Source organism: Dromaius novaehollandiae, chromosome 5 (genome assembly GCF_036370855.1).
Source record: "Dromaius novaehollandiae isolate bDroNov1 chromosome 5, bDroNov1.hap1, whole genome shotgun sequence".
NCBI classification, from domain to species: domain Eukaryota; kingdom Metazoa; phylum Chordata; class Aves; order Casuariiformes; family Dromaiidae; genus Dromaius; species Dromaius novaehollandiae.
Genome location: NC_088102.1, coordinates 9,471,979 through 9,492,915, shown reverse-complemented (window position 1 = coordinate 9,492,915; position 20,937 = coordinate 9,471,979). Strand labels below are relative to the sequence as shown.

At 41.7% G+C, this 20,937-nt stretch overlaps 1 protein-coding gene across 2 annotated transcripts in view; it reads right to left on the bottom strand.

Annotated features, from left to right (window-relative positions):
- Window positions 1-20,937, bottom strand: part of BRF1 (BRF1 RNA polymerase III transcription initiation factor subunit) — a 172,658-nt gene that overhangs the window by 7,354 nt on the left and 144,367 nt on the right. For both annotated transcript variants that reach the window (XM_064511970.1, XM_064511971.1), the window contains one exon: window positions 2,032-2,083. In XM_064511970.1, the coding sequence (XP_064368040.1) occupies window positions 2,032-2,083 (52 nt within the window). The remainder of the gene's footprint in view (window positions 1-2,031; window positions 2,084-20,937) is intronic.

Sequence of the window (20,937 nt, the reverse complement as noted above, 5' to 3'; positions counted from 1 at the left end):
TCACGTAAGTAATTTTGAGAACTGCGAATGCTTGTAACATTACCTGTCACTAGTCATCAGTTATCAGCACTGAGTCATCATCTCTCATACTAGGAGAGACTGAAAAAACTGGGATTGTTTGCCTGGGAAGGACAGTGATAGGGGGTTCATAAAAATGAATGGTCCAAAGGAGACCAGGAAAGTCTACCTTCTCTGTTCCCTAACACAAGAAGAATCATTATTGCTTTAGGGTTTAGACCCTGCTTTAACTACGGAGATTGTAGGCCTGCTGCATTTTCTTCATTTCTGTCGGCAACAAGTTCTGATTTGGTGTTGTAATTCCTACCTTATTTATTCGTGATGCAGTAACTCCCAGAATCCCTGCAATTATAGACACTTTAGAGACACCATAAGAGAAAGTCCCTATACCAGAAAGCTGAGAGTCTAATTATTCAAACATCAAAGCTGTTCGCAAACTTGTCAGATACTATGCCAGTCAACCTAAGGAAACTGCCTGAGACTTTCAAAGTCACCTAAGGGTTTGCTCCGATAGCTCATTAATAGGGCAAAAGACACCCATTAATTTTAATAGAAAATCAAGTATTTAGGTATTCAGATCACTCAGAGACAGGTATTCATCTCTTTTTTTATGTTGAAATTAATCATATTATTTAGAGGAACTTCCCTACAGTTCATTATATATTTGCTACCATCGCTTTGCCTCCAGAGTGATCAAACTGAGTCCACCTAGGTTTTAGGTATAAGCAGAAACAGACACAAGTTTGAGAAGAATCAGCATCATCATGTATATCAGTTTTTATGCTTAAAGTATCCATCTGCTCTGAAAAAGTGGGTGAATATAAAGGAGCTAAGATTGAGTCATTATTTTTTAAAATTGCACCATGCTAATTAAAATATGACCTTCATCTAATTACCATGTCCACTTCCAGACTGCTATAGTTCTATAAATGTGCAGAGTTTTCTAATGAGCACAGCATAAGAAGTGAAAATGTATTTCCCCAGGCAGGATATCAAACTGTTTCTGAAAATCAATGGGTTTTAGCCATTTGAAAACAAGGCTGTCAAACAATGCTTTTAAACAGAACTTCCTGAATTCGCTTCCAGACAACCTGGACTTCAGTTTGGCATATATCTTTACGTAAGCATAGATGACTGCAAAAGCATGTTAAACTATCAATCAAAGTTAGCTAGTACACTTTCAAAAGGGTGTCAGTGTCAAATATTCATGTGAAAAACAGGAATGGCAGATTCCTTTGGTATATTAGCAACAGTTTGGAGATACACAGTAGACAGTTATTTTATCATATGCAAAATGTGTATGTCTATTTTGTACAGTGTGAATGTAATAGTGAGGAAAAGCAGTTATTGCTGTGACTCTGCTAATAATCATGATCCCTCCAGCAGAAAACACACGTGCGCAAAGCTTCCCAAGGAAGGCTTATGACGGTGGACACTTTCTAGCACTAACTTTTCTGTGGCACTATTGTATTCTCAAGCCAAATTCAAAAAGAGCAAGTCATGCTCTTTCGGGTAAGCTGTCACTTTGTGTTTCCTCACCACTTTCCTGAAGCAGTCCCCAGGAGCACAGCACTTTCCCGGGTCACCACTTGCTCCCCAGAAGCAGCATTTTGCATCGTCCCCCTTCTCTGCGGGGACGGTTCGGCTGCTGAGAAACGGACACAAGCTCTGCTTTCGCCTATTCCTCCTACCCCCTTGTCTGGTATGTTCTAGATGCTTGCAGGTTTTTTTTTTTTTCTTTTTCTGCCTAAAAACTGATTCTTGCTATATATGCTGAACATGAGCCTGTGCTAAGGTTACTGATGGATTAATGCAAGGGCAAACCTTGATTAGAGAACAGGTAACCTCAGCTTTGCGGTGTTCACAGTAACGAGCTCCTGGTCTGCTCACTGCACAAGTTTCTCATTCCTTTTGCATGGAATTCAACACATTTCCATGGCCAGGCTGAGAAAGGCTTGTGGGAATTTCCAAACTCTAACTGTTGCCCTGGGGGAGCTGCTAGACCTTACCTACCTCTTCAGTAGCAGCCTTCTTAGCTAGCTGTGTAGAAATCAAGGGTCTTAATCTGGAAAGAAGAAAAGAAGAAATGGTGAACATCAAAAATGTTATACCATGCACAGAGAAGTTTGACACCGAGTATTCACTTGGACTCCAAACAATGAAAGCATTTTGCTAGTGTTATCATGCTGTGCACTTGTTTTTTTAAAGATATAAAATAAGTTCAATAGAGGAGAGCCACATACTCCACAATAATTAAAATGCACATGCCTTGTAAGCATCTGCTCCAGTTTGGGATAGTAAGAAAACCTACCAGTCAGTAAGTACAGTAGCAAAACCTCAACTCAGACTGCAGCCTCAGCTCATCCCAAAGGTCCTGTGCAACTGATGATTTTGTCACATATTACAAAGACCAGAAGACTCGAGTGAGTAGTGAAGAGGAGAAGCAATCACGCCCCACAGCAGTGCTTCATCTCTCTCTCTGCTGCCTGGTGAGAGGCTCCTTCCTGACCAGGCCACCCCGTACGGGGGCTGCAGGCCAGCAAGAGCGGCCACAGCGTTTCCGAGCCCAAGGGAACCCGGGTCCACAAGCTGCCCGCCAGAAAGCGGCGCAGCCAGAGGATGGGCATGAGACGGGGCAGTCATGCTCTGGGCACAGCAGCTGATTTTTCAGAGCAATGCAGAGAGCAGACACTGTGAATGAGCCACATTCACTTTGTAATTACTCCAGTGCTGCTCTGCAACAACTTCCCTTTATTTTAATGATATATGCAGGATACAAGTAAGATTATATACATATGGTATCATAATCATCACAGACAAAATTCTAATCTCAACCTACAGAAAACACTATGAAAAACACGAGGACCCAAGATATCTTGAAAGAGAAATGACAGAAATTGAACATTTTTAAAAATTCTGCATCAGATACAAAGACCTGCATTTTTGGAGAGAAAAGATGGATCTCTATTATTCTTTATTAGGCATTAAGGATCATTCATTTCTGAAAAACATTTTATAGCCTGCTGTCTCCTTACTGCTAGGAAGGCTGTTCTTAATCCAGTGTTGCTTTCGGGTCTTTTCTCCTCATATAGATATATCTAGTTATGAAAAGGATGACTTGCTCTCTACTGAAATTCTGCTCAGACAGCTCCTCAAGTATGTCTTTTAACTAAGTCTAGGCAAACAACTTAATGAATACCAATTTACATCTCCAGAGATATACTTTCTTTCATGATAAGCAGTCTCTTTCCTCTCATTTTTCTATTAGTCATTCCTTCCCCATTAGCACACACATACTAGTTGTTTTCCTATTTATTTATTTATTTATTTATTTCAAATAATCAGCAATAGAAGACAAAACCCCAGAGAATAAGGAGGGGAGACCTTAGATCATTAACTCTGATGGAGAAGACAGTATTAAAATTCAAGATATTGGCTAAGCTCCAAAGATGTTCTGAAAATCGTCATTTCTGGAATGCTTTGTAAGACCTCAAAGGCATTTCAACAATCAAACTAGTCCAAGGTGACTGTTTACAGTAGAGCTAAACAAAAAGATGTTACGGGAACGCTTCAAGAGCTCTACTGCTGAATGATCTGGAACACATTATTCTGCTACCGATAACACTTGTCACATTTCATGATGATCAAAAATTTCAAGAAAGAGATACTCTTGACCCACATGAATTATCTATTACTTACAATTCCTGGTGGACTTCTAGGCTTAGAGAGAATGTGTTTGAAGGCAGACACATTTCCACCTAGGCTTCTAGTCTTCTCTTTTCCCTGTCTAATGTGAGTTACACCATTTTCCTAAAATTTGAGACTACCGGCATTATACTGTCAATCACTGCTTGCCAAGTCACCTTGTTTGGATGCTTACAAACAGAAGAACGCAGCAATGTCAAAAGGTTATGAAGCTGAAGGATGCTAATCATGAAACAGGTTTTATTGCAATGACATGACATCAACAGGGGTAAGAAATGAAGGACCTTTATTTTAAAACAGTGGTAGTGATTATTGCAATTAGCGTTGTACCAAAGATAGTACCTATTGCCTCATGCTGCTGGCAGACATCAGACCTCCCGAGAGCACCCTGAAATCCTTCCTCCCCCCAGTTAGAATCGAGCTGTTGAGCAAGACCCACAAGGTAATCAGAAACTGCTGACACGTCTTTTAGAGCAAATTATACATGTGCTCACACAGTGAAGAAAACAATCACGGCTATAGGAAGCAAAGAGTAAACATACCAGTTTCATTTTAATTAAAATGGTCCCCTAATGAAAATAAAAAGATTGATGTTTATGAAAAGCCTATTTGTAAACTTCAATGGCAAATCCAAGAGCCACTCTACACCATTTTTCAGCACCCAGCAACTTAAAACCATCACAAAAATAGAAACAAAACTTATTCTCCCCCTAAAATAATGCCTTTGATTAAAATTTATATAAAACAAAAAATGGGTGATTTCTCTCCCCTGGCTGATCGCATCACCGCATCCATGGAAAACCCTACTGTTACCGTACAAAACGATTGAGGAAGGTTTCATAGTGGGGCTTGGGTTTTGTTTTGTTTCTTAAATGCCCCGATGCCCTGACCCCCTTCAACCACAGCAGCTGCTGCCACACCAGCCATATGGGACATCAAATTACAGGCTGCCACGGCTACAGCTTCTGCTGTCTGATGGCCCCAGAGAGGGCGAGAAACAAGTGTGGTGCATTCCCACTGAAAAGCATGACTCTTTTCGAGGCTGGGGTAGGTCTGGGTATTAATGAGCAAACAAACAGCTTCAAAAATGGGTATTTAAAGTATCTCATCTAATTTTTAACAAGCATTGCGCAACCCCATCGGTAAGACACTATCAAGGCACACACGTGCACACACATACTTTAAGTGAAAAAACCCTGGCCAAGCAGCCTCGTTGTGTTCTGTCCACCAAAGTCCACTTTGAATTCAGGGTTGCCGAGCCCCATAAATAAACGTCGTCTCCTGCATGAAGATACAACCCAACGCAAGCCAAAGCATTCCAACGGGCCCTCTTTAAAACCTAATGTTGTGCTGCTGGTCTTCCCAAATGTCGCAGCAATTGTTCACCATTTTCAGTGATTTCTAGCTTGGGGCACATTCATTCTGAGCTTTGCAACTTAATACAGTGCCTCGTGGGAGGTAGTAACAAAACAAGCAACTTTCTCAATGGCAAAGTGATCTGTAGAAAGGAAAAAAAAAGGATTCACACAGCCCCTAAGAGCAGTATCCGTGTTTCAAACTACTTCAGAAATTACAGGAATCCTCTAACACTCACGTCAGCCAACACGTTACACTGGAAGCAGATAATCTTGACATGGTCTCGACAAAAAATCATGGCACAATATACGGCATCGGAGGCTGCTCGCTGCCGACGCTGCTCCGCTCCTGCTCCACCCGCAACTGAGATGCGCACGGTAATGTCTGGCTTCGTCCTCCAGCTTAACAATTTAAAGGAAGATTCAATATAATAGCTTCTGACAGGGCTGGAGATCACACAGACTGAACTTTCAAAGCAAACAAATTCTTCGAAAAACAAGCTGGCTGTGACAAACAACTGTTTTTATTTTGCTTATTATTTAATAACAGAAGATTACACGGCACAGTACACAAAACAGAAAGAGCACTACGAGGCAATAAAAATGCGTAACTTATATTAGGCCATTCACCCACCAAAAGGTTTATGATACCACAACAATCTCCTCAGCAAAATCCAGAAAGTAATTTGGAAACTCACCCAAAGCTTTGTTTCTTACTGAATTTTAATTTAATCCATCCAAGTAGGGAACGTCTCATTGCTGCTTACCACACATACTAATTTTCTACACAAACACAGAATACACGATGGGAAGGGGAGATGCTCTGGAGCCTGGAACCACAAGCCTGCAGTGTAATTACGCAGGTCATCCAAGACGAATGTCCATAAAACCTATATAACCATACCACAGGCACTTCATGCAACTTCTGTGACAAAAAAAAAAAAGCTATTTAGAATCACTTCTGCGAGAGCCTGGCCTAGCTTCTTCGTACTGGTCGCGCTACTCCTCCCACCTGAGGCCAGATGGTTTTGCCTCAGGAAGTCAGTTTACCCGACATCTGTGTAAGAAGGAAATTAATATAAATGTTTACCCCAGCTAAACGTGCCCTTTAATTAGGTACCATCAATGTTATCCTTACCGGAAAGCTGGGAATTGCCTCTTTGCAAGGATTTAATGCTCCTGTTTGAAACATGACAGCATCAGGAGATACTGAGCTGTCATTCTGCTATTAGTACAAGAGAGGATAGCGACTGCTTTGGACTCGGACCACTGCTCTTTTCCAGAAGGCAAAATATAGACGGGGATGAAGACTGGAGTGCCAGAGCACTGCTGGGTCTGCACTTCTGCCTGCACACCCAGCCATCTTCCATGACCACGCCAGGTCAAGACCCAAGTGCTCCCAAGAGCCATTCCCCTCACTGCAAGGTGCGTGGCCAAGTCACTGGCTCGTTGAGCCACAGATGAGCTGCTGCCTGACATGCTGAATAAGTGGTTAGGATATAAGGGTGCACCATGGCACACCAGAAAGGGCAGACACAGCCACAGGGAGCATCATATTCTAAAGACAGACATTCACATCTTGAAACCACATGTGCTTAATGTTAGGCAGGTAGTTATTTTTGGCTTTCTGAAGGCCAGGCTGGCCACCACGTAGCACAGCCCAGCCCTGCAGTTCCTCTGAATCAGCCTCTAGTGACAGGACTGCAGAAACATCAGTAATGGCCAAACGACGCCAGCTGAAGGGCGCATCCAGTCTGCAACGACGCCAGCTCCTGAGCTCCTGGCTAACCCGGGTGCTGCCAGCTGTACAAGTGTGACTTACGGGCTCAGCAGGCAGCCTCTGAAGCATCTTAGATACTAACAGACACCTGGGGAGCAAGCACAGGCTGCACTGAACGTGGTGCTGCGAGGCCTTCCCGTCAGCAGCGCCTGAGCCAGCTGGCTCAGACTCCAACATAAATGCCTATGTGAACTGCTCTGGCTACACCAGTGTATCCTATGCTTTCCTCCTGTTTTCAAGCGAGCAAAACCACAAAAAGAGCCTCTGCAAGCAGAAAAAGCAAAGTTAACGTGACAACAAAAAATAGAGTGAAACGAGCAATTGCTCCCACTTTTGATTCCAGCTCAGTCCTCTTTAATGCTGGATCAGAGGAGCCAGACTTTCATCAGCACAGCATCAGACAACGCAGCGCTGAGAACATCTTCAGCGCTAATGAGACCGGCCTCTTCTAGCAAATATCCAGACTTAAGTACCTAGAGACCAAGAACTCACAGGGGTAAACAGGCAAAAAATAAGAACCTCTATCATTCACTACAGGAAATATCTGTCAGCAGAGAAGCAAGCACCTACCTCATTCACCACCTTTGCATCTAGCTTAAAAAGCACAAACCTTGCTAATGCATAGTGAACCAAACATCTACTCTAGGCTTCTCTGAGAGAGGCAGAGGTTACTGATATCTGTTGTCTTCGATAACCCAGCTCAGAGTGGGTAATATTTTTCTGTGTAGCTGTAGCACTCATTCCTCAATTAGATGCTGTAAAATGGCAACCTGCTGTTCTTTTCACTGACTAAAACAAAAGATTTTCAACAGCAAAAATGAAAAGAATGAAATCTAAGGCCACCTTATTGGGACCAAATGAAATTATGCTACAGGAGCAGATCCAAAACAATCTCTGCACATATCTCATTCTAAAGGAAATTGCTGCAGACCATGGGAAATTACAATTGCTCCAGGACAAGAAAGGCTGACTGATCTAATATTTCTGGTCGACACACCTTCTTCCTGGGTTTGTCAATAAAGATACTGATGAGCTCATCTCTCCACAGTTCAGGAAAATATTAGTTTAAAATATGCTATTCCTTTCACCATGGAAATTTTTCCAGGTGAAATGATGGCAGCAAGGCAGATTTGCACCTTGCTGGGAAAAACTGCTTGAAAGGAGGACGCTATGAAGCATTTTGATGAAGGCAAATGAGTAATCAGGATGGTCTCAGTTAAGCAAGTCTAATGATGCGTCACTTTTAAAACGTGGGTGTGAGACAACTCATATGGTGAAAATCCAAATACGTCTAACTATCTTGCAGTGTTTCAAATGGTAGCAGTACAGAATGCATGCATTATGATAGAAAGCACAATCATTAGCAGGACAGACCACATAAGGTAAATACAAATAATTTTTAAACCATGCTTGGAACTGCAGTAACAGAAATTAAATTCAGATAGTCAAGTGAACACATTGTCATCCAACAGAGACGTTATACTGTCGAAAAGTTCGCAGCAGTAGCGCTGCTGTCCTTATTTCTGGTACAAATATATTTCTCTAGACTCCGGCAAAGAGGATTATAAATATTTGCTTTTGGACAGGTGTTTTGATCAATCTCGACCTCATAAAAACAGCTAATGAGGCAAAAGATGAAAAGAAAAACATCTTAGTAACCGGCAGTCTCCGAGAACAATCCACAGAGATTGCTATACCCAAAGGTGATGCCAGATTTATCACTAGATCTTCCCTGTTGACATTACAAGGACAAAAATCATCCTAGGCAAAATATTAACTCACCTCTTCTACTACCTCTGATAGCATACACCACTGTTCAAATGAAGTATCTCTCATCAGATTACGCAGCCAAAACTAGTATTTTAAAATTCAGGTAACTATAGATTCATACAAGTAATCCATCAAGGAATAACGATGGATGATAGTTTTTTTTTTCCTTGTGTCTGGTCTATTATACATTAAAGAGCAATTTCACTGCCAGCCATCTGGAAATCAATGTATTCCAAGCTTTATTTTATGATTACCAACATTTCTCTTCGTAACTCATTTCTAATTATAAGCAATAAATCATTCCTTCTTGCTTGTAATTTATAACAGCCAATTAAGGCAAACCTCTTATTTAAATAGCAAATATAGCTTTAAAACAGCACATATTTTGAGGTATGCATAGAACACATCTAATCAAGCAGCCTAATGGCAGAATGATGATTTAAGTTTGCAGCAACTAAGAAAGCAAATTGGAAGAACCCGCTCTACTCTTCTGACCTAGATACGCTAGGACTTTTTAAAACTTAGGACACGTGTCTTACCTCCCCGATTAGATGTATGAGAGATCGACATGTTGCAGTACATGAAACGATATGCATCTCTGGGAAGTCTGGAGTCAAGACCTCCCTTCAACATGCCAGGATGTGCAGAAAAGTTAGTCTATTTAAAAGTTCTGAATAATTTCTTGGTTTCATTTCATGATTTAAAGCTCAACCAATGGAGCTCTAAATTTAATACTAAAAAAAACAACTAAGCAGCTTTCCTGTGCCTGGATGCGTGTTTGAAAAATGAACTAGCCTGCTCCTTCTATGCCTAAGGATACCACCAAGCACTGTACCACGTGTTCACCCCGTCAGATACTGCCTGTTGTACGAGATTTAGCATGTTTTAGTCTATAGCGCGGCACCTGGCATGGGTACAGCACTCACTTGAATCACTCCCCATCCCTCATGGCCATGAGAGGATCAGGCAGAACAAAGCACTGCAACGGTCTGCAAAGAAAAGGTGTCACCAAATAAACCCCGAGTATCCCTTCAGGGAGAGCTCTTCAATGGTGATTTCCCATGACAATCCTTACTGACAAAAGAATATCAAAGACATGTAGCAGAGGATGTCAGGCAAGACAAAACAAGGTGGATCCAACGGCAGTGGCACAGGCGCCGAGTTAAATTTTTGCATATATTTCTCCAGTGTTGGTCTGAGTAACAGGCATGTGAGAGCAAACACAAGAGAGAGGCTTCTTATAAATAGCTCTGCTGGGATTTGTCCGTTAGGAAAAAATGAACTCTTGTCAGAGAAGTATTTGATACAATTTTGGATACAGAATTTATTACATGAGAAACTTATCTTAGGAACGTGGAAGTAGTTCCCACTGAGATTTTATTCGGTCATCACACAGCTCAAGTCTGTTCCAGTTTCACATCATGTCATCTGGTAAACGTTTACAGTAGGAATCAAACGAACAGGATTTGGAAAAAATCCATCACAACTGACCTAAATCTGATCTGACCTGAATAATCAAACTAATACCAAATTCAAATATGGCTAGACAGAAACAAGGAGGCACAATCCATCAGGAGCTCTTCTACGAGTTTCCTTTCCATATCCACATACGAGGGTTATGCACTTCACTCTGCTTTTCTTCCTAAGAAGCTGGAGGCTACATAAGCATCTCCTTGTACCAAAGATGTCAAAAGCCAAGAGCATAAGCTCTGCAGGCTCCAATTACCTTCCCTTTCAGACATCCTTCATTCCTGAGAGAGCACTACTTAGGAGTGGGGAAGGGAAGATAGCAAATAAATAGGAAAACACAGAGAAAATACCTTGGACGGACTATGGCGACCATGTCAGTACCATCTGGCCTTGCCTGTGCAACAAAGCTCTCCAGAGTCACCCTGAAGAACGGACTTGGCTGATGCAGAGCTCAGTGTATTGCACGGCAATGACCACTCAGGTGCGGCTAATACTGCATTACATTCACAGTCATGCTAGTCCGTGTTACAACTGTGTGTGAGATTCAAGACGTGTCTCTTCACCAAGGCTTCTCTATATCTCTGCTTAGGGGGTTAAAGGAGCCCCAGCGAGGCGGTTTGCAGCACCACACCAGATGACCATCAGAAAAGAACCAGTTATGGTGCACCAAGGTGAGAAGGGAATTACATCACGGCACTACCAATTTCACTGACAGAGATGTTACGTGGTTATGCTGCCAGTCTTACTTTATCCCTAAAGGACTGACCTGAAAACATGCAGCTGTAGCATTATCTACGCAAACACATAGCTAGCCTCAATAGATAAAACATTATTCACATAGCCCTTGTGTTCAACAAAAAGTTTCATGACTTTCAAAACTCCTTTTCTTTTTTTAACCAAAGATCTAATTATTATTTATTAATCTTCTCCAAACACAAAGCTCAAAGCTATCTTAACATCTGGATTACTCTTGCAGTACTGACAATGAAACACTGCAAAGAAAACTCAAAAATCAATGCCTTCATGTTGGTGAAACTTGGACAATATTTCTAGTAAAAACTGGGTGAGGATGCAAAAAAGCCGGTATAGTACTGTGGAGAGAGGGAGAAAGAGACACCAAAACCTATAAATTTCAGTTTGAAAACAAGGCGTCATTCCTATTATGCCTGTGGATGTACATCTTCCACATGTAAAGTTTTAAAAGCTTTACATAAACTATACTTCTAAGCAAGCTTGTAATTAGCTAGGGGCAGGCTTGGCTCTAATTATAACTTGTACAGACAAACACTATGGAAATACTTAGTTAATAACCATAGCTATGCTCTGTTGATGGTTGAAGTTAGGCTGGCATGTGATTGTCTTGTAACCACTTGAGTACTTTCTGTCTTGTGTAAACTAGGCTCCTTAATCAAGCTGTAAGACTGGTCTGTCAGGTCTTCCTGTTAGCTTTGCATAACAAGATAATCCAGGCTTTTCTACCATTTATACTATAATGTCCTGTGTGCATCCACCTGGCTTCCTTACCCCTTACAAAGATGGTGTGGGATACCTGCTCTGATTTCACCAGGACAGGCTGACACCAAAAGGACTAGGCAACGTGACAGGTATAGCCAAACTTGCTCCATTTTAGCCAGCAGCAACAGCAGACCGAGTCCAGCACATGAATTTGTCAGATGCTAGCATACAGTGCAAACATAAACACATTACTCCATACAGCCTTTTTTGAAGTTAAAATTAAGTTGATCCCACATCCCTTCTCAAAATCAAAGTCTCTGCAAAAACCTAGGATGCTCTGTCAGAAGAATGTCCTTCCAAGTCAAGGATCCTGTAAATGTACAAGTTTAAACAGGTCTCTCACAAGCTTGGATCCAATCTCTACTGATACAATAAAGCTCCAGAAAGTAAACCATACCCTTTTATTCCAAAGTTGGAAGATGCTTGCGTGGAAGTCTCCACTTGGGTGTAAGCATGTATGGATAATAAAGTACAAAAATAGTACAAATCACAGGGAAAATGGCAATTTACCATTAAATGTGATTCAAGTTTAAAAGGTACACTGCTACATATTATTAGTGCTTGCTCGCCCATACTGTTATGTACTAATGAATCATTAAATTGGGTCCCAAAAGACCTTCATGTTATAAAAAACATATCTCCTTGGTAATGCATTTTGTACAGACAATAAGTTAGTGTAAAAATGTAATCACATTTCCTTATCGAAAGACAAATCAAAATGGAAGTGTTAGGAATGGAAACAAAGTTAATTGTTATTTTAAAAGCCTCTCAGGAAGGGAGGAAAGTGTTTCTGATGTTGGGTCCTGACAGCACCGTCTTCTCCAATGTCTCGTGTAAGGTCCATGCCGCACTGCTTTAATGAAGTTAGGGTCGCTAGAATAGTGGAAAGCTACTGGTAAAGCAGACATTTTCATTTAATTGTTGGTTGGCTTTAATATAGTTTAATACTAGTGTTAACAGACACCATTTAACCAATAGAAACCTCATTCAGACTACAGGGGAGATGTCTCTCTTGCAGTCCCTTGCACTGGTTTAACTGGATCAATTAAAAAACCTTTTTATGCTAAACCAGCGCGCCTCAGTGTCACCCGCAGTCAGGTGCACGGGGCCATGAACGGAGGAGCTCCGTGAAAAGCCAGGCGTGAGGCTGCAGCTCAGAGCCGTCTCCCAGCTGCCCGTCACCGCTCACGCCACCCTGCAGCTCTGCTGGCCTGCTTGGGCCACTGCTCCCCAGTTTGCGTCAGTCAAAACAAGCCGGGTCAGCCTCGAGAGATCTTTGCTAACTACTGCCCTTTGAAATTGCTGGAGTTTTTGAAATCGGTTAAAGGGCACTTACAAAATCAGGTCAGCTGGCAGGTGTGAGGGGGGTCGCAAGCGGCCGAGACACGGGAGGGCACAGGCACAGCTCATTTCTGCAGGGAACGCATTTCCCTGACCTTGGCTTACAGACCATGCAGATGGCTCCCAACGTCTACTCTCTCCCAAAGCCCTCATCTGAACGGGTGGAGGGTTGACCTCAATCTTGAAAATTCAGAAGGTTGAACCTTCTGTAATTGGCAATTAGTAAAGTTAATTCTGTGCCAAAACAAAACACAGCAAAATCCACATGACAAAATCTGTTTAAAAATCCTTTATCCCATCTCTTTTTTCACCCTTCCCTCTTAAGAACTTGTGGCCTCCAACGCTAGGTGTTCAGTCATCAGCAATACAGCTTCTGCGATAAGTAGGTGTAAACAGCAGAGCAAGTGATTCCTAGTGCTAAACAACACCCCTTCCTCTACTGAACAGTGCTACAGAAGTTGCTGTGAAAAGAGAAAATTAATGCAACCACAAGGCCCCAACCTAAAATTGCTCGTGCACATCCTAAACTTTGTACATATGAAAATACTCAAAAGCTCCAAGAGTTGTAATTACCTTTCAGCACCGCGCTTCCTCGGAAACGTACAACTACAGACAAAATCAGATCTTTCAGAAGGAGGATGTGTAATATCTATGCCATGCAAGCTACCTTCCTACCATAATAATTAAAATACAGACTGCGGAACTGTAAAAGGTGTTCAACTGACTGGGAAATGTGCAAATACTACAATAAATAGTTCTTAGATACTGTCCTATTTAAATAACTTCCTCCCTCCCATCTTACAGTTCATATTCTGTCATTGTATTCTGTCAAGTTTTTCAGACAATTTTTGACATGCAGCAGATTTTAGTGCAACTCTAGTAAAAATGAGTAAAACATGAAACAAACTTCATCCGTCTCAAGTAAATCTCTACTTCTTCCTTTGTACCTCAAAGAGCTTGCGCTAGAACTATGTCATGAAATAACAATTGTATTGAGCAGAGAAGAAAGTAAATTCCCACTGAGGTTTAAATCCTTCTACATACTAAGCTGTATCTGAAGATCAGTAAAAAAATATTTTCCGGTTAATCTTCTTTTTTTTTTTTTTCATTTTGAACTTTAACTCCTTGCAAGGTAAAGGAAAAATACACCAAAAATAAACTAATATTCCTAGAAGACTTGAGCTATTTAAGTAAGTGCTAGAAAGTACTGTGAGACTTCATATCTATAGAATCTTTCTAGCCGTTGTGCTGCGCGCATCCCTCTCCAAAGCAGAAGGGCTCCCGCCGCACACAAAGAGAAGGCTGTTTGGGCTGAAGGCTCAACTTCAAAGACCAGTAGCACCAAATTTGCCAACTTGCTTTGCCATTCAAACAAATGTTAACTGAAACAAAAGCCCACAGAGTGAAGCTGTTGCAGAATAATGTCATGCTGGGAAAATACTGCAAATCTGTATCAATGATCAACTGAGTTTTAACTAAGCGTAATGAGTAACTTTGCTTTTGTTCATTTTCGCCACTGCATTTGTTTTTCTTTCTAAGTTTCAAAAGCCAATTCTGAAGCATCAGCTAAAAGAAACTAGTTTTAAAAAAGAATGAGCCCCCACCCACTTTTTTTTAAAATAACATAAGTCTTGTATTCAGTTTAGATTTCCGACATTCCCTACTTGGTCAAAATATGCAACAAATGCCTAAGAAGTGCTCGGCCCAGTGAGCCAACAGTCTGTACAGACTCATTTGTAGTACACGTCTGCCCTTCAGTTGTTTAATCTCCATATTTCCTTTACCAGCCCTACAGCATCGTTCCAGTTTGCTTTAGTTTTTAGTATCTACAAAATATCATGGGAACATCAATACTTGGCAACCTAACAGTTGGGTTTTCAGCCTTACACTACAAATGTCTATGTTACTTCGCTTTGTTGGTTAGTAAAATATGAAAGCAAATAAACAGATGCATAAAGTATTTTTTGTCAAATGCAATGTAACATAAGTGCTACACGGTGATGTAATCACTTTTCACTGCGCATATTTTAATGGAAAATGCTTTTCAGAGTAAACTGCGGATCTGAATCAAGTTTAAAGATATGCTTGATGGAATTAAATGTGGAAATTAGTTTGGTAGCAATTTATGACCCTTTGATTTGAGGTGAACTTGCACAGCCATTCTCAGAGCAAGAACGTATTAGTGCGCAAGTGTAGCGTTTTGCCTGGCCTCCCTGGGAAAATTACAGCTGAACCACCTCTAAGGCTCTTGTTACCGCTAGGCTTCTGAATTTTTAACATCTTATTTGAAAATCTTAATAGGTGAGTAAGAAAGCAACATAAAGCTCTTGTTTCTTCATGAAAAAATGCATACTTCTAACATGAACCTGTTTTACATAAAAAGGTATTAACGGTTACCAACAATGGGAAAAGCTGATCCATTCAACGCCAAATCTACGTCTTCCCGCTGAATTATGAAGTCCATGCAAGCAGTCTAAACATTCGGATTCCACATTCATCTCACAGAATGTAAGTGAAAAACACAGACTTCAGAAACAGCAGAAATGTGGCGTGATATTTTTACCGACTGGCAGCACCACGCAGAAACCCCCCCGGGCAGATTTCTCTCGTCTCCTGACAAAAGGAATACATGCAAATCCCCAAGCGAGCGTCGTCCCAGTGGTCGTACCCTGGGGTCCTGGCCCATGATCCCTCCTGGTGACGCAAGTGCGTTCACAAACCCACACCAGGAAGGTCCTCCCTCGTCCGCCTTACACTGATCTCCACGGTACTTCTGTGCCCCCCATTAACAGCTAACAGTATTTAATGCACACTAGCTCAGATGCAACATTACACCCCCATGGTGCTACAACTTCCAGGAAGCTCAGAGCACAGGCTGAGGAGCTTGGGATCACCAGACCTCTCCTGTGGACCTGGCCTAACCACTTGCCCAAGACAAGAGAGGAGGCTCCAGGCTAATGACCGACCCCTGCACCAGACTTCATCTTCCTCTCGTTTTCTATTGCTCAAAAAACCTGCCATCAGACTTTCAGCAGTGGAAACAGCTTTTGCAGAAGCGCCATGGACACAACCAAAGCTGATTACCCTCAAACGCAAGCTTCCTCACGGGCCAAACCTCGGCCAGCAAAAAAGTCCAGATGTATTCCTTCCTACAGCCAGCATTTTTGCAGACCAGCTTTCTACTTCTGCTTCATATCTCAACTGTAACACTGAAATTCACATAAGATGCTGCACAAGCCCCTCACCTTTTTCAAAGGACAAGAACATAATAAATTGAGTGGCTGTTTTGAAAAGTAAGAGCTAAAAAGTTAGACTCTCTTTGTCAAAGTGAAGCACTCACTTGGCTTTAGTTCTGCTATAAATAGCATGCAAGATTCACAGTTATTAAAAACAGATGAAACAAGCTCCAGTTCTTTCTGAATAGCAGAACTACTGAAGAGACCTGGTGGAGTTTAGCACAGCAGAAGCTTTAGTTGTCTATCACTACACGTTTAAACACTTGAGGACTTTACAATAAATGCTGAATTGAATTCACCATCAAAAGACAAAATCCATGTTCTATCTGCCAAAACCTTTAGCAGCCTAAACAGAAAATGTCACAACTGATTTTCAGTAACAGTATAAAAATAAAAAACAACACTTAAAAGTCTTTAGGGGATAGATAGATAGACAGATAAACAGCATGACAGACAGATGGATTTATTGCTGTAGGTATTTTTTTTCTCCTAAGTAAGAATCAGGCTTCGAATGGATTGACACAGCTAAACAAGTTAAGAAAAAAAAATAATGTGTAATTTTATTTTTAAATTCTCTGGTCTGTCAGGATCATCAGCCTAGAGATGTAAAGCAAACAGAATTTCTTTCTAAGCACTACTGTTTTATTTGCATTAAGGTCATAAGCGCTTCCTCCCTCCTTGACTGGTGTCAGATGTACTAAAACAAAAAATTTTGAAAGGGGCGGGGGGGAAATGAGCTATTAAAAGTGCTGCTTTGGAGGCTCTTTTGCTCCCTCTGTTTCTCAGGCAAAGCCATAAACTAGGCTTCGGGCTTGCTCCGCACACACAAAACCACTGCTGGGACTCGGGCCACCGTGCTCTGCAGCGGGGCTGGCCGAAGCTCCTGCCGGCCAGGGGGACCGTTTCCAGGGGAGGAGGCAGCAGCGGTGTCTTCTCAGATCCCCGCCTCACTCTAAATCTCACGGACTTTTTAATACTCTTGATTTAAACAGCACGGTGAAAGACAGAAAGAAAGAAATGAAAGGCAATGTCTGCAAGCTCTCAAGGTTGACTGCAAGCATTTACCAAACACGCGCCGCTGGCAGAGCAGTCACAGCTGCTCTGTCTACCGCATTTAGGGACTGCCTTGCACATTCAACGGGACTGAGAAATAAGCAACTTTATGGTACTTCTATAGGAGAACCAAGACTAATATTACAGAAAAAGAGCTTCAACAAGCAGGCTCTGCAAAATGCAGCTCACTAAGCAGCACGATACACCACTTTCAAAATCACCAGATAAACCACTTGTTTTCATATAACCTTTTCCACAAGAGAAAGCGGTCTGCATCCAGGATAACAGTAAATTAGATTTTACTTCCATCTTCCATTTGCCGCATTGAAAAAAATTCTCAAAGTAACTATGTAAAATGGTAAAACGTCTCCGAGAAGAGCAACTGGAGTGGGGAAATAATTAGTTGAAGATTTGCTTAAGATTAAACCCACTTCAAGAGGGTCAACAGAAGCAACGCTGGAGAAAGGTCAGGACAATTCCCCTGTGCGCCGGGGGCAGCCGCTGCAACTCGCTGGAGTTGTCCCTTGTTCACAGGCAAGTTTGTCACCATTGCACCACCTCAAAGAGCATGCAAGAGCCAGGCTCACTTAGGAGAAACAAATCGGCTCCAGCAACTTACTAACTTCTTTCAAAACATTTTCAATTCCTTTCTGCTCATGTTATTAGTTGAAGAAAAGCCTGAGGGTGCTGAGCTGGAGCAGGAGCGGCTTGTGGTGGGACACAGTGCAGCTCCATGCCACAGTCCAGCAGCTGCCTCTCCTGGGGCCTGATCTTCCCAAACTGGAGTTAGTGACTGGGACATCCAACGCCTGCTGGGTTGTTCGCCTCCAGCTTCAGAGACCCACGGGAGTGGTAAGTGCTTCAGCCATCCCAAGGTTTTGGTGCTCTTTGTCAAAGAATGCTGGAGCAGGGGGGTTGGACTAGATGGTCTCCAGGGGTCCCTTCTAACCTCAACCATTCTGTGATGAAGGGACAAATTCAGACCTGGTATAATCAGACACAGCTCCAAAAAAGGCCCAGATTCCCTTATATCACTTCAGCATTTGGCCCTCAACCTGTATTCTGACTGTGCTGTCTTCAAACAAGCCACTCTGACCACCACCAAGATGTCTTTCTTCTGTTAGGCCACTGAAATTATCATCTGCCATGTCACATGCTGCTGTTTCACTCATCTATGTTTTAAATGTTTGCATGTTCACATATTTGTAGGCTCCTATAATCCTATAACCTATGTATCTGTATTTCAGCATTTCCTCCAGATCATCACCATTTTTCTTCTTGCTGAAACCACTCTAATGACTCCAATTCTCTCTCATCCCCAGAGCTGAACGGTGCTCCAAGAAAGGCCTAATGCATCCCTAATTCGTCACATGACATTTCTTGAACATGCGGCCCAAATTGGCCCTTTTGTAGAGACTCTCATCTAATTTGCAGTCCACTATCTCTGCATCTCTTTCAGCCTTCTGGCTTTTACAGCTTCTGCTCCCATGTATGTCTGCATTTCAGATTATATTTCTTTGGATGCATTAGCCTGGACTTTTTCCAAGATGCTCTTTTTATTTCCTCCTCTCAGTTACATTTTTTTTTCTTAGTGGCACTGTTTCGCACTGCTGTTTCCAGAGTTCTTTGCTGCATGACTCACTTTATTGTCTCCTGCAGATTTCATTAGCACAGTTTTCCATGTCATTATGAAGTAACACTGGATTTCACACATTGTTCTAGCTTTCCATCAAACATCTTCTTGCAAGTTAGCACCACTCTCAGTGCTTGCTTGGGCAGATAATGGTACTCCTCAAAAGGAAAGATCTCAGGGTTGCCGAATCTGCCTAAAAAGTCCAAGCTTCCTGAGTGCTATGAGGGAAATATTAATGGAGGTAAAGAAGCAGGGTATGTTAACACCATTAGCTCCTGGAAGATTTTTTCCCATGACCTGTTTTGTTAGGTATTTGAAGGTAACTTCTGCCAGGAACAGATGGTGTTCAAGCAGACAACTGGCAAAAGATCTAGAGGAGCGCATTGAGATGGTGTTGTGCGTAAGTCTGGTCAGTTATCCAAAAAACAGTATGAATGCAACAGGAGCTGCTAAAAGGCATTGTTTCTAAAGGAAAACGCAGTAAGCAGGACAAATGAACCTGCAGGTAAGAAATTTTAAGAAACTATCACAGAAGGATTGTGCCTTTTCCATTAGCAATCCTGTCTTCAAAGTGTTTGTATCAAACAATCTACTGAGGGTTGGAAATGAGCAACACTTTGACATGTGCCCATATAAAAGAATACGATAATGATCTTTTACAGATGTGATGGCAAAATTAAAACAGCGGACAAGAGAAGGAATTTTTGAGAAATACTTAAACAAATCTTAATCCTCCACAAAGTACCTTTGAGTGTTTGAATAAATTTGCTCCAAATTATTACTCCAATATTATCCTACTTAAGACCAAAAAAGATAACATAGGAGACCTTCAAATGAGTTACACTATACATTATTTATGTGCTTCAGACAATCCCAGCTCACTATCCAAAAAGATTTCATTTTCAGAAATTGCATGCTACTCCTGCATAAACATTACTAATGATGGAAAATAAAAACATAAGGGATTCGGCCCCTTTCTAAAGCTAAATATTGCACAAATAACTATCATCTATGTAATCTTTATCCTGCCTCAACACGACTTGCAAAAGTGTGTATCAAATTGAAAAGTTAGAGATTATTTTTCAAGAGAACTATTGCAGTAATCTCCTAACAAGATTTGTCACTTTGACCTTCATGCATATTTTTTTAACACCTTCACTTGCCGCAGTGTTTGTGTGAGAATCCAAGTGCAGTGCGCAGCCCATTTATGAGGCAGTCCCTTGTGCACTGTGCCTCAAGAAGCCACAAGCTTGAAACATCCGTGGAGCCATTTAAAATATTTACAGCCACCAAGGTCAGGCTTTAGAGATCCTGGACAGAAATCTATCACACTAGGAGAAATGGAAATGTTTCAAAAAAACCCATAAAAGTGTTTAACAAAGACTTAAAGGCACTGTTATAATTGAAGCCTGCAAATACAGGGAAACTAATGTGGAGTGTGCTTTCTCTGTCCTTAACTCACCTCTCTGCAACACATATATGAAACTAATCTTTACAAAAGCCCCTGCAAAATCTAAGTGTAAGGGGTCCTAACAGCGAGCTCTCAAACCTTTATTTTGAATTGCGTATTTGCGGGGAGCAGGCGATGCTGCAGGTGGGAAGCCACAGAGAGCAGTACTATCCCAGGTGCCGAACACTGCAGCAGAAAGGCCACATAAAGCTGTTTAGCGAAGACAGCCCTGATATACTATTATTCACCAGGGGATGCTAGGGACAGAGCAGCTGCGGCACTTCGGCTCATGATGTAACTCACACTGCTATCAGCTTAAACCCCACTAAACGTCCTGAGCAGTCACTGTCCACTGAACGACAGCGCTGAACTTCTCTCATACCAGTATGTCTACCGTTTAATGGACACGCAGACAACTCCAAAATCTGGAACCTCACAATTCATTTGGAATCCACTTTGTGCCCCTTCAACATCCCTCCTTGGCACACTATCTTTAAATGCTTTTGATCATGGTATCTGAAGCATGATCAAATGATTTTGATTATGATATGACATTTTCATAATCAAGTTCTTCAGGAAAAGTTCTGTTTTTTATCAGTAGGTACCATTTT